At 48.2% G+C, this 14,012-nt stretch overlaps 1 protein-coding gene across 1 annotated transcript in view; it reads right to left on the bottom strand.

Moving 5' to 3' along the window:
• The window catches only part of ldlrad4b (low density lipoprotein receptor class A domain containing 4b), a 90,162-nt gene that overhangs the window by 42,845 nt on the left and 33,305 nt on the right, over nt 1-14,012 (bottom strand). The window contains exon 3 of the mRNA XM_037536686.1: nt 422-562. Within this exon, the coding sequence (XP_037392583.1) occupies nt 422-562 (141 nt within the window). The remainder of the gene's footprint in view (nt 1-421; nt 563-14,012) is intronic.

Here is a 14,012-nt window from a genome sequence, read left to right as displayed (position 1 = left end):
ACTCTCCTTCCCATTCTCTTGGTGTCCTTAAACTGATGGTAACAAAAGGCTAGTGCACATCAAAGCGAACTGGCTGGCTGCCACTGCCTCTGCCTGCTGTCCTTCACCCAGTCTATTGATGTAGCTGAGCTGGAAAAACACTCTCTTTCTCTCTCTCCTCTGCATTTAAGAACAAGAAGGGAAGGGGACAGAGAGCCTCATCTGAACATTGAGTTTCATCCCAACGCATAGAACAGCAGGTGGCTACACGGCCACAGTGTATATAGCATCCTGATGAGATGCAAACTAATGAGTAGCAAAGACATTAAAGAGTCACATGACTTCCATAAGAGGAACAAGGCAAGAACCAGAACAAAATAGCAAAGCAGATATGAAAGAGGGTGACAAGCAACAGAAAATGAGGAAAAAGAGAGCCACTCACAGTAGAGGATGGCGGGCGGAGGGTGCTGGGTGGACACGGGGCAGTTCTCCTCATCACTGTTGTCTCCACAGTGGTTGAGCTGATCACAGACCAGCGAGCCGAGGTCCAGACACCGACCATTAGTGCACAAGAACTTGCACTCTGAGGAGAGAGAATGAACATTTAAAACTTGTTAATTAAATGCGTCTTGACTGGAGTTGCCCTTCAACTGAACACTTAAAATCAAGATCTAAATCACTTTGGGTGGCAAATAATGATTATTTCTATCATCTGTTGACTATTATTTGATTAATAGACTAATGCAATAATTATGCCTTTGTCACATTCGCTCAACCACAGTGTCACAAGCATGGAGAGTTTTGTCTGTGGGCATGAATTTCTTCTTTTATGCAGCAATGAAACAACAGAAACCGTAATGCAATCTAACGGAAGGCCTGTTTATCCTACAAACATAGGGTGCTGTTGCTGTTTTTTAAGTATCTGACTCATTATGTCCCCAACCTGAGACGTTCATAAGTTGCATCATGCGAGTCCGAGTCCCTGGGCTGCAAGTCCGAGTCATGTCTCGAGCCTTTATTAGAAAATTTGTCTCTGTATATGTTGCAGGCACTGCATTGTACAGAAGCACACACCTACAAAACAAGTCGGTCACGTTCGATGCAGCTTCAAATAAAAAGCCTTTGATTACAGAAAAACCTTCATTCTGAAGGACAGAACTGAAAAAACCCGTTGCAAGTTTAAGGGGAAGAGTCAAATCAACTTGAAACAGTTAGCTAGGCTGTAGTTTATAAAGTACATGTACTAGCTAGCACAATAGCTAACCTGGCTGAAGTTTGAAAAGAATGTGATGTGTTTCAAAGAATGATAACCAGTTCAAGTAGGTAAGCTTCTTTCCTTTAACAGCATTTACTGCATACAGCAGTTTGTTCCGTCTATCAGACTGAAGATTTTTTCATAATGAAAGGCTCATTTTTTGAACATGATGCTGCTTCAAACTGTGGGACAGCAGTGTCTCTAGAAGACTGTGTGTGAGTTAAGTTCCACTGGGGGTGGAAAGTGCAAATAAATTACAAGGCAAAGGTTATGTGGAATGCGGACTTCACTATTGTGGTGCTGTGAATCCAAATCATACAAATAAAGCTTCATGAAGAGGACCGCTCATAATATATACCTCACCTAAAGCTCCCTCTATTTGTAACCACAACATTCATCTTCTCTGAAATGAGCAGTGCTCACCACAGAAGGCTGTTTATAATCTGCCTGACCCCAGCTCCAGGGACAAGCTCCTAATGACACGGCCCTTTTCTCCTCCACATAACACAACAGCTTGTTCTTCACTCGTCTAGACAGAGGGAGGAAAGAAAACAGAGGTCCTATTTAGAGACCAAAGCAGCATGACCATTCCCCATGGCAATCCCTCTCTATCCGGATGCCTGCTTGTCCATCAGTCCGTGTGCTTGAGGGAATGACTACTGAAGCGCCAGTCTCTGCTCGGTCACTCCCCACCTGCCTGGGCTTCTCCCTCACATGCTTTGCTATGTAAAATTCATTTTTTCCCTCTGTCTCCTTCGATCAGCTTTACCATTCTGCCTACCTTACTTGCTCTCTCTACATGCTGGCTGGGGCAACAATCAGAAAAATCTTAGCACTGCAAATAACAGGAATCATCAGGGATTGCTTCTTGTTTAAGTCAGAGTACAAATCCAGAAACTTTCAACATATAGTCATATGCAAAAGTTTCTGACTACCTGGTCGAATTATTTATTTATTTATTATTTATTTTTAAATTATATATATTTATAGCAACATTAAGTTCCAACAGAAGACACACACCTGCACATTTCTATACACAATTACTGTTTATTTCCTGAATTTGAGATATTTAGAGGGGAAAAAACAGATTCAGTCTGTGAAAAACTGAAATAAAAGACTGAGGAGCGCATCAGAGAAAGACTTTTTAAAATTTTAATGCTGTACCAAAATCATTACACCTTTAATAAGCAGAATTTATATATCCACTTATTAAGAATCTCCAAGGACATATGAAAGCAGTGTGATTTATAAAGCTCTGGTAAGCAAAAAAGATTAAGCAAAGCAACGCATATATCAACATCAGCTGCAAATGCCATAAAGGGCGCGATCTGCGTCTGACGAGATGCATTTATGGCCGTACTTTACTATCGGCGGATCAAGAGGTTGTTAAATGTCAGTATGACAACCTGATACTGCTGTCTGCAATGATACGGTCAGAACCTAATACTGTTGTCACAGAAGTGCCATTCTGACTCTACTGGGTCATTCATAAAGCAATGAATGCTCATGTGCATCTGAGCTGGAGCCCATGAGCCAAGGCTGGGCTTGTTCAAAGCTGTAGTATAACATAGACAATTCAATTAATAGAGAAAAAAAAGGAGAAGAAGAAAAAGAGCTGCTAAAAACACTTGTGTAGTAAAGTACCCTTGATCTACCAGATGTAAAACTAAGACTAAGATTTAAAATCGTAAGTCAAGAGTACTCTGAAACCAGTACCACAAGATAACTGCTCAATAAACTTACATCATCCATGCAATATTGAGACTGGACCAATATTTTCTATCAGTTAAAATACATTCATTACCTAACACACTAGAAAGAGCAGTTAGTCCAGTTACTGAAACATTTTAAAATGCCCCCCCCCAATAGATATCTATGCATGTTTTTGTCAAAAGATGCATCAACAGTTTCAATTTAAAATGGAATCTGTACTGTTTGAGAGTTCTCAACCAAGCCAGATCAGCTGGTTGAGGACATCATCAGAATCTAAATCTGTTGAGGCTGGCTATGGAGCGCAGGTCTTGAGGTGTAATAAGACAGCAGATGTCATCTTTAGCATTAAGTTACATATTCTATAGACCAGTCAGTCATTAGTGCCTCCTTCTGTTAGGAGTGTACCACCACGCATACACACCCGCATGCAATACAATTTCAATTCCTTGCACCCAGTGACCTTGCAATTTTAAGTTTCACAACCATAACACAAACCACAAAGAAGATTAACAGAAACTCACAACACTCAATGACAGATGTTATTTTAGTGGGTGTGATGCATATAAATGCATCTCAGGAATTCTCCCCTGAACAACAAGACCCAGACCAAAACACAGCGCTGCTTCAAATGGTTTCAATTCCAAAAGTCATGAGTTTTACATTGATACTTAGGACAAAAAGCTATCTCCAATTGGAATTAAAATGAGCGGACTATTTCTGAGCTCAGAGATCACTGGATTCAGATGGTCTTGCTGTTCAGGCTACACCACCTGTATGACACAAACCTGTTACCTGTATGACACAAACATGTTACCCAGTAAAGCATCCAGCTCATAACTCTGCAATAAAAGAGCTCTATTTAATGACTCTTGCCATATTGTGCATTAGGAGCCAATGATTACAATACTTAGTCTAAACTGTTTCCTTTAAAAGCAACATTCACAAGGTATATATAAAAATCATCACTCACTATCCTAACAGCAGCTAAGACATTTTTCACAGTGTAATTTATGAGAATCAGTTCCTAACTGTAATCTGCACTAGAGATGAGTATTGTAGTAAAACTCTTATTTCCTTTAAAAGTTTTGATTTTTAAACAAAAGGATTAAATCTTTTTTGCCCATAGTATCTAGGTGTTGATAGCCAAGTCAGGTCTCCCATTGGTTAGGACTTCGGGAGCTGAAGTGAGCTGAAGGCCTAATGTGTCAGATTAACTGTGGAACCAACCCATCATGTTTTGAATTCCAGTGGGACCAATTTTGTGAGAAAAAAAAAAGTCACTCCAGGCCTTCTGGAACTTCTAACTGACGTTAGGAATGAAAAACAACGGCAGCTCTGTTTCAGGGATCTTTACTGAAAGAGACCCTGTAAACTGCTTCAAGCTAAAATATGTCCAGCCGCAAGCTTCAAACAAACCATGTAATGTCTTACTACCTTGAAGGTCCATGTTTAAGATATAATGGCCAAAAATGTGAACGGTTATCATAGCGGTGTTTTTGTCCTTGAGTTTTAACATATGTGGCCCAAACTGAAACCCTTCACCACTGCAATTATATATAACTGTTTGGGTGCCATACACCAAAAAAAGTAAATAGGCTTTTCAGTTTGGCATTCACACAGCACAACACATCTACACATTTTGACTGCCAAAACTGTAAATTCAATAAATTAAATAAACAAACCTGTGCTTCTAGTGTCTATACTTGTCTGGTTTACTGTCATAAAATGGCAATGCCACATCACATCAAATATACAGCATTATGTGGGCAGAGGGCATTATTTGAGCATGACTCACTTTAGTTCTGTCCAGCAGATTACTGCGTCGCCACAAATCCAATTAACCAGCAAATATAAAACATTCAACAGGGCTTTAACAGAATGTTCACAAATTTCCCCTCCCCACAATAACACCATTTTAAAGTGCTCATCTAAGGCGTAGAGCTACTTTACTCTGCCAGACATTATGCAGTTAACGTTGAGACTCCACCCTCCCAAATGATATCATTCTCAATATGTCAGCGTGGGTTTTCATGGGCACACGCTAATAGCTAATTTGGCAACCATTCCAGTTACTGCCAGCAACAACAGATATCAGAAAAGTCTAGAAAGTATCTTGTCGCTTCATGTCAAAGGTGAAGATTACAGCATGTTCAACCACAAATTAGCAACGCTGAATTCAGTAACTGTTAAAATTTGCATCAAAAACAAAACACACAGCCATGCAATCTCAAAGACAAACACTTGCAGCAGAACACGTTATACTGAAGGAAAAGGTGACATTCTATGCCACCGAGCTCAACAAGTCTGTTCACCAAATCTGATATGATAAACTGTAAGTGAAATAGTCACATAATTACATAAAATAGTTACATGAAAAAACAACTTTTTGAATGGTTGCATGCCAATTAAAGATCCCCTTTCTGTCTAAGTAGGTTCTTCTTGATCTCACTCGGTGATGCTCATCAGACTTAAGTAGTCCAAATGTTACCTTGCCCAACACAGTATGCCCAACAACATTCTCAAATTGTAAAGTAATATTTCTTTACTAAACTAAAACATACTGCTGGACCTAAAGTATTAATTAATGCTAGATAGACCTTGTATACATTTATATAGTCCAAAAGTTTGGATGTTTTGTTTTAGAAAATAAGCACATCTCCTCTACATAGAACACACGTCAGCATAGTTTAATGCAAAATGAGTGTTTATTTACTGATTTTAATTGGGAAAAATTATGGTTTGTGCAAAAGTTACAACACAGTTTATCATTTTCCAATATGCTAAACTCAGCAAATAAATGGAAATTATGAACTAAAATTTGCAGAATAAAATGTTTAAATTTGTTCCCTTTTCTCACATTTTGTGTTAGCTGAGTATTTCTTACTGCAGTGTAATGGATGCTTGCAGATGCTCACCTTAAATGAAGTGCTTCAACTAAAAATTAGCTATTTGTAAAGCTTAGTAGTTTTTAAAGAAAGAAAAATTATGTAAAAATATCTTTCAATCTACACTATACGGCCCAAAGTATGTGGACACCTGACCATCACTCCTTTTTTAGCTTGCTGGGCATCCCATTCCAAAACGATCAGCATTAATATGGAGTTCCCAACAGATTACAGGCGATTTCTTATGCACTATGCTAACCCACTGTGTTAGTTTGTGTGATCTACTGCTTTGCGGCTAAGCTATTTTTGCTGCTAGGTCTTACAATAAAAACATTTACAGCTGAACAGGGCAGATCAAGCAGTGCAGACATTTCACAAACTAACTTGTAGATAAGGGGGCATCTTATAATAGTGCCATGTTTGGAACTCAATAACTCAATTGAGTTCAAGTGTTTCAGCTACAGCCATTATGGCAATGGATGTGGCTAAAACACCTGAGCTCAGTTGTGAGGGGTGGCCACATCGGTTTGGCCATGTACCATATGCACATTATACACACACACACACACACACACACACACACACACACACACACAGAGCGAGAGAAATATATAAAGAAAGATGGAAAGATATGGAAAAATACGGACAGACAGAGCAAAGGTCTTTACTGTGCAGTAGACTGAAAGGAGCGGTTTAGTATGCTGCTCTGTATCTGCTTCCTGCTTCCCTCTCCCCCTGCATTCCTTTCCAGGCAGGGGAGAAACACATGGGCTGCTGGAGAGAGGGAATGGGAAAAGGAAAGCTGCAGAAGGAGTGACTGAGAGGAAAAGGGTATAGCATCATGAGAGACAAAGCCAAATAAAACTGAGGAATGCAAAGAGAGAACTCTACACCTGTTTGACAAACAATGATAAAGGAATGACAAAGATGGAAGAAAGGATGAGAAAACAAGAGAACAAGGCAGAGAAGGCAAAGGAGGGTAGGGAGTAGCCAATAAATAGTTCAGGAACTTGGCTTTCAATATCCTGAGGCAAAATCTCTCCTCCACTGCAGTTTGCTCTCTCTGTCTCCCCTCAGTCTCTCTCTCTCGCACTTTCTCTCTGTCTCCCCTCAGTCTCTCTCTCTCGCACTTTCTCTCTGTCTCCCCTCAGTCTCTCTCTCTCGCACTTTCTCTCTGTCTCAGTCTCTCTCTCTCGCACTTTCTCTCTCAGTCTCCCCTCAGTCTCTCTCTCTCGCACTTTCTCTCTGTCTCAGTCTCTCTCTCTCGCACTTTCTGTCTCAGTCTCTCTCTCGCACTTTCTCTCTCAGTCTCCCCTCAGTCTCTCTCTCTCGCACTTTCTCTCTCTGTCTCCCCTCAGTCTCTCTCTCTCGCACTCTCTCTCTGTCTCCCCTCAGTCTCTCTCTCGCACTCTCTCTCTGTCTCCCCTCAGTCTCTCTCTCGCACTTTCTCTCTGTCTCAGTCTCTCTCTCGCACTTTCTCTCTCTGTCTGTCTCTTGCACTTTCTCTCTCTCGCACTTTCTCTCTGTCTCAGTCTCTCTCACACTTTCTGTCTCAGTCTCTCTCTCTCTCGCATTTTCTGTCTCAGTCTCTCTCCCACTTTCGCTCTCTGTCTCAGTCTCTCTCACTCTCACTCACTCTCTCTTTTGCTTTCTCTTTCTCTCTCAGTCTCTCTTTTGCTTTCTCTGTCTCAGTCTCGCTCTCTCTCACTGTCTCAGTCTCTCTCACTCTCTTTTGCTTTCTCTCTCTCTCCGCCTCAATCTCTCTCACTCTCTTTTGCTTTCTTTCTCTCAGTCTCTCTCTCGCTCTCTTTTGCTTTCTCAGTCTGTCTCTCACGCACGGTCTCTCTCACTGTCCCTCACCATCTCTCTGTCTCCCTCTCTCTTTTGCTTTTTCCTTCTCTCAGTCTGTCTCTCTCTCGCTCTCTTTTGCTTTCTTTCTCAGTCTCTCTCACGCGTGCTCGCTCTGTCTGTCCCTCACCTTCTCTCTGTCTCCCTCTCTCTTGCTTTCTCTCTCTCCGTCTCAGTGTCTCTCACTCTTTTGCTTTCTCTCTCTCCGCCTCAGTCTCTCTCACGCTTTTGCTTTCTCCTTCTCTGTCTCAGTCTCTCTCTCAGTCTCTCTCACGCACACGCTCTTTCTGTCTGCCTGTCCCTCACCTTCTCTCTGTCTCCCTCTCTCTCTTGCTTTCTCTCTTACTTTCTCTCTCCCTCTCACTCACTCTTTTGCTTTCTCTCCATCAGTCTCTCTCACTCTTGCTTTCTCTCTCTCTCCGCCTCAGTCTCTCTCTCCTTTGCTTTCTCCTTCGCTCAGTCTCAGTCTCTCTCGCTTTCTTTTGCTTTCTCTTTCTCAGTCTCTCTCTCACGCGCACTCTGTCCCTCACCTTCTGTCCCTCACCTTCTGTCCCCCTTTTTCCCCCCGCTCCCTCTCTCTCCCCCTCTTGCCTTCTGTCTCCCTCTCTCTGTGTCTATCTCTCTCGCCTTCTCTGTCTCCCTCGCACCGTCTGTCGCTCTCTCGCCTTCTCTGTCCCCCCCCACCCTCTCTCTCTCTCTCGAGCTTTCTCTCCCTCTCTTGCCTTCTCTCTCTCCGTCTCTCCAGCTTTCTCTTCCTCTCCCTCTCTGTCTCTCTCCCTCTCTCCTGCCTTCACTCTCCCTCTCTCCGTCTCTCGAGCTTTCTCTCCCTCCCTCTCTCCAGCTTTCTCTCCCTCTCTTGCCTTCTCTCTCTCCGTCTCAAGCTTTCTCTCCCTCTCTTGCCTTCTCTCTCTCCGTCTCTCCAGCTTTCTCTTCCTCTCCCTCTCTCTTGCCTTCTCTCTCCCTCAGTCTCACTTCCTCTCTCTTGCCTTCTCTCTCCCTCTCTCCAGCTTTCTCTCCCTCTCTCTGCCTAAGTCTCTCTCCCTCTCTTGAGCTTTCTCTCCCTCTCCCCCTCTCTCCAGCTTTCTCTTCCTCTCCCTCTCTGTCTCTCTCCCTCTCTCCATCTCTCGAGGTTTCTCTCCCTCTCATGCCTTCTCTCCCCCTCTCTGTCTCTCTTGCCTTCTCTCTCGCCTTCTCTCTCCCTCTCTCTCGCAGTCTCTCTCCCTCTCTCTCGCAGTCTCTCGAGCTTTCTCTCCCTCTCTCCAGCTTTCTCTTCCTCTCTCTCTTGCCTTCTCGCTGTCTCTCTCCCTCTCTCGAGGTTTCACTCCCTCTCATGCCTTCTCTCCCCCTCTCTGTCTCTCTTCCCCTCTCTCTCGCCTTCTCTCTCCCTCTCTCGCCTTCTCTCTCCCTCTCTCTCGCCTTCTCTCTCCCTCTCTCTCGCCTTCTCTCTCCCTCTCTCTCCATCTCTCGAGGTTTCTCTCCCTCTCATGCCTTCTCTCCCCCTCTCTGTCTCTCTTGCCTTCTCTCTCGCCTTCTCTCTCCCTCTCTCTCGCAGTCTCTCTCCCTCTCTCGCAGTCTCTCGAGCTTTCTCTCCCTCTCTCCAGCTTTCTCTTCCTCTCCCTCTCTCTCTTGCCTTCTCTCTGTCTCTCTCTGTCTCTCGAGGTTTCACTCCCTCTCATGCCTTCTCTCCCCCTCTCTGTCTCTCTTCCCCTCTCTCTCGCCTTCTCTCTCCCTCTCTCTCCCTCTCTCGCCTTCTCTCTCCCTCTCTCTCCCTCTCTCTCCCTCTCTCTCGCCTTCTCTCCCTCGCTCTCCCTCTCTCGCCTTCTCTCCCTCGCTCTCCCTCTCTCCCTCGCTCTCCCTCTCTCGCTCTCTCTCTCGCCTTCTCTCTCTCGCTCTCTCTCTCGCCTTCTCTCTCCCTCTCTCTCGCCTTCTCTCTCGCCTTCTCTCCCTCGCTCTCCCTCTCTCGCCTTCTCTCCCTCGCTCTCCCTCTCTCCCTCGCTCTCCCTCTCTCGCTCTCTCTCTCTCGCCTTCTCTCTCTCCCTCTCTACAGGTTTCACTCCCTCTCATGCCTTCTCTCCCCCTCTCTGTCTCTCTCTCGCCTTCTCTCTCCCTCTCTCTCGCCTTCTCTCTCCCTCTCTCGCTCTCCCTCTCTCTCGCCTTCTCTCCCTCGCTCTCTCCCTCTCTCTCGCCTTCTCTCTGCCTCTCTCTCGCCTTCTCTCCCTCTCTCTCGCCTTCTCTCTCCCTCTCTCGCCTTCTCTCTCCCTCTCTCTCGCCTTCTCTCTCCCTCTCTCTCGCCTTCTCTCCCTCTCTCGCTCTCCTTCTCTCCCTCTCTCGCTCTCCCTCTCTCCCTCTCTCGCTCTCCTTCTCTCCCTCTCTCGCTCTCCCTCTCTCTCGCCTTCTCTCTCCCTCTCTCGAGGTTTCACTCCCTCTCATGCCTTCTCTCTCCCTCTCTGTCTCTCTTGCCCTCTCTCTCGCCTTCTCTCCCTCTCTCTCGCCTTCTCTCTCCCTCGCTCTCGCCTTCTCTCTCCCTCTCTCTCGCCTTCTCTCCCTCGCTCTCGCCTTCTCTCTCGCCTTCTCTCCCTCACTCTCCCTCTCTCCCGCCTTCTCTCTCCCTCTCCCTCTCTCTCGCCTTCTCTCTCCCTCTCTCTCGCCTTCTCTCTCCCTCTCTCGAGGTTTCACTCCCTCTCATGCCTTCTCTCTCCCTCTCTGTCTCTCTTGCCCTCTCTCTCGCCGTCTCTCTCGCCTTCTCTCTCCCTCTCTCTCGCCTTCTCTCTCCCTCTCTCGCCTTCTCTCCCTCTCTCGCTCTCCCTCTCTCTCGCTCTCGCCTTCTCTCCCTCGCTCTCGCCTTCTCTCCCTCGCTCTCGCCTTCTCTCTCCCTCTATCGCTCTCCCTCTCTCTCGCCTTCTCTCCCTCTCTCTCGCCTTCTCTCTCGCCTTCTCCCCCTCGCTCTCGCCTTCTCTCTCGCCTTCTCTCCCTCACTCTCCCTCTCTCCCGCCTTCTCTCTCTCTCGCCTTCTCTCTCCTTCTCTCTCGCCTTCTCTCTCCCTCTCTCTCGCCTTCTCTCTCCCTCTCTCGAGGTTTCACTCCCTCTCATGCCTTCTCTCTCCCTCTCTGTCTCTCTTGCCCTCTCTCTCGCCTTCTCTCCCTCTCTCTCGCCTTCTCTCCCTCTCTCTCGCCTTCTCTCTCCCTCTCTCTCGCCTTCTCTCTCCCTCTCTCTCGCCTTCTCTCTCTCTCTCTCGCCTTCTCTCCCTCTCTCGCTCTCCTTCTCTCCCTCTCTCGCTCTCCCTCTCTCTCGCCTTCTCTCTCCCTAGCTCTCGCCTTCTCTCCCTCGCTCTCGCCTTCTCTCTCCCTCTATCGCTCTCCCTCTCTCTCGCCTTCTCTCTCCCTCTCTCTCGCCTTCTCTCCCTCGCTCTCGCCTACTCTCTCGCCTTCTCTCCCTCACTCTCCCTCTCTCTCGCCTTCTCTCTCCCTCTCTCTCGCCTTCTCCCCCTCGCTCTCGCCTTCTCTCTCACCTTCTCTCCCTCACTCTCCCTCTCGCCTTCTCTCTCATTCTCTCTCGCCTTCTCTCTCCCTCTCTCTCGCCTTCTCTCTCCCTCTCTCGAGGTTTCACTCCCTCTAATGCCTTCTCTCTCCCTCTCTGTCTCTCTTGCCTTCTCTCCCTCTCTCTCGCCTTCTCTCCCTCTCTCTCGCCTTCTCTCCCTCTCTCTCGCCTTCTCTCTCCCTCGCTCTCGCCTTCTCTCTCCCTCTCTCTCGCCTTCTCCCCCTCGCTCTCGCCTTCTCTCACCTTCTCTCCCTCACTCTCCCTCTCTCCCGCCTTCTCTCTCCCTCTCTCTCTCTCTCTCCTTCTCTCTCGCCTTCTCTCTCACCTTCTCTCCCTCACTCTCCCTCTCGCCTTCTCTCTCATTCTCTCTCGCCTTCTCTCTCCCTCTCTCTCGCCTTCTCTCCCTCTCTCGCTCTCCTTCTCTCCCTCTCTCGCTCTCCCTCTCTCTCGCTCTCCCTCTCTCTCGCCTTCTCTCTCCCTCGCTCTCGCCTTCTCTCCCTCGCTCTCGCCTTCTCTCGCCCTCTATCGCTCTCCCTCTCTCTCGCCTTCTCTCCCTCTCTCTCGCCTTCTCTCTCCCTCTCTCTCGCCTTCTCTCTCCCTCTCTCTCGCCTTCTCTCTCCCTCTCTCTCGCCTTCTCTCTCGCCTTCTCTCCCTCACTCTCCCTCTCTCCCGCCTTCTCTCTCCCTCTCTCTCTCTCTCGCCTTCTCTCTCCCTCTCTCTCGCCTTCTCTCTCCCTCTCTCTCGCCTTCTCTCTCCCTCTCTCGAGGTTTCACTCCCTCTCATGCCTTCTCTCTCCCTCTCTGTCTCTCTTGCCCTCTCTCTCGCCTTCTCTCCCTCTCTCTCGCCTTCTCTCCCTCTCTCTCGCCTTCTCTCTCCCTCTCTCTCGCCTTCTCTCTCCCTCTCTCTCGCCTTCTCTCCCTCTCTCGCTCTCTTTCTCTCCCTCTCTCGCTCTCCCTCTCTCTCGCCTTCTCTCTCCCTAGCTCTCGCCTTCTCTCCCTCGCTCTCGCCTTCTCTCTCCCTCTATCGCTCTCCCTCTCTCTCGCCTTCTCTCTCCCTCTCTCTCGCCTTCTCTCCCTCGCTCTCGCCTACTCTCTCTCTCTCTCGCCTTCTCTCTCCCTCTCTATCCCTCTCTCTCGCCTTCTCTCTCCCTCTCTCTTGCCTTCTCTCCCTCACTCTCCCTCTCTCCCGCCTTCTCTCTCCCTATCTCTCTCTCTCGTCTTCTCTCTCCTTCTCTCTCCCTCTCTCTCGCCTTCTCTCTCCCTCTCTCTCGCCTTCTCTCTCCCTCTCTCTCGCCTTCTCTCTCCCTCTCTCGAGGTTTCACTCCCTCTCATGCCTTCTCTCCCCCTCTCTGTCTCTCTTGCCCTCTCTCTCGCCTTCTCTCCCTCTCTCTCGCCTTCTCTCTCCCTCTCGCTCGCCTTCTCTCCCTCGCCTACTCTCTCCCTCTCTCTCGCCTTCTCTCTCCTTCTCTCTCCCGCCTTCTCTCTCCCTCTCTCTCGCCTTCTCTTTCACTCTCTCTCGCCTTCTCTCCCTCTCTCGCTCTCCTTCACTCCCTCTCTCGCTCTCCCTCTCTCTCGCCTTCTCTCTCCCTCGCTCTCGCCTTCTCTCACTCTCTCTCGCCTTCTCTCCCTCTCTCGCTCTCCTTCACTCCCTCTCTCGCTCTCCCTCTCTCTCGTCTTCTCTCTCCTTCTCTCTCCCTCTCTCTCGCCTTCTCTCTCCCTCTCTCGAGGTTTCACTCCCTCTCATGCCTTCTCTCCCCCTCTCTGTCTCTCTTGCCCTCTCTCTCGCCTTCTCTCCCTCTCTCTCGCCTTCTCTCTCCCTCTCGCTCGCCTTCTCTCCCTCGCCTACTCTCTCCCTCTCTCTCGCCTTCTCTCTCCTTCTCTCTCCCGCCTTCTCTCTCCCTCTCTCTCCCGCCTTCTCTCTCCCTCTCTCTCGCCTTCTCTCTCACTCTCTCTCGCCTTCTCTCCCTCTCTCGCTCTCCTTCACTCCCTCTCTCGCTCTCCCTCTCTCTCGCCTTCTCTCTCCCTCGCTCTCGCCTTCTCTCCCTCGCTCTCGCCTTCTCTCCCTCGCTCTCGCCTTCTCTCTCCCTCTATCGCTCTCCCTCTCTCTCGCCTTCTCTCCCTCTCTCTTGCCTTCTCTCTCCCTCGCTCTCGCCTTCTCTCTCCCTCGCTCTCGCCTTCTCCCCCTCGCTCTCGCCTTCTCTCTCGCCTTCTCTCCCTCACTCTCCCTCTCTCCCGCCTTCTCTCTCCCTCTCTCTCTCTCTCGCCTTCTCTCTCCTTCTCTCTCGCCTTCTCTCTCCCTCTCTCTCGCCTTCTCTCTCCCTCTCTGTCTCTCTTGCCTTCTCTCTTCGTCTCTCTCCCTCTCTCTTGCCTTCTCTCTCCCTCTCTCTTGCCTTCTCTCTTCGTCTCTCTTGCCTTCTCTCCGTCTCTCTTCCTCTCTCTCGCCTTCTCTCGCCGTCCCTCTTTGTCTCTCTCCCTCTCTCTTGCCTTCTCTCTCAGTCTCTTTCTGTTTCTCTTGCTTTCTCTCTCTCTGTCTCAGTCTCTCTCTTGCTTTCTCTGTCTCAGTCTCTCTCTTGCTTTCTCTGTCTCAGTCTCTCTCTTGCTTTCTCTGTCTCAGTCTCTCTCTTGCTTTCTCTGTCTCAGTCTCTCTCTTGCTTTCTCTGTCTCAGTCTCTCTCTTGCTTTCCCTGTCTCAGTCTCTCTCTTGCTTTCCCTGTCTCAGTCTCTCTCTTGCTTTCTCTGTCTCAGTCTCTCTCTTGCTTTCTCTGTCTCAGTCTCTCTCTTGCTTTCTCTGTCTCAG

This window comes from Pygocentrus nattereri, chromosome 3 (assembly GCF_015220715.1).
Source record: "Pygocentrus nattereri isolate fPygNat1 chromosome 3, fPygNat1.pri, whole genome shotgun sequence".
Lineage (NCBI taxonomy): Eukaryota > Metazoa > Chordata > Actinopteri > Characiformes > Serrasalmidae > Pygocentrus > Pygocentrus nattereri.
This window is presented reverse-complemented; position numbering and strand designations above follow the sequence as displayed.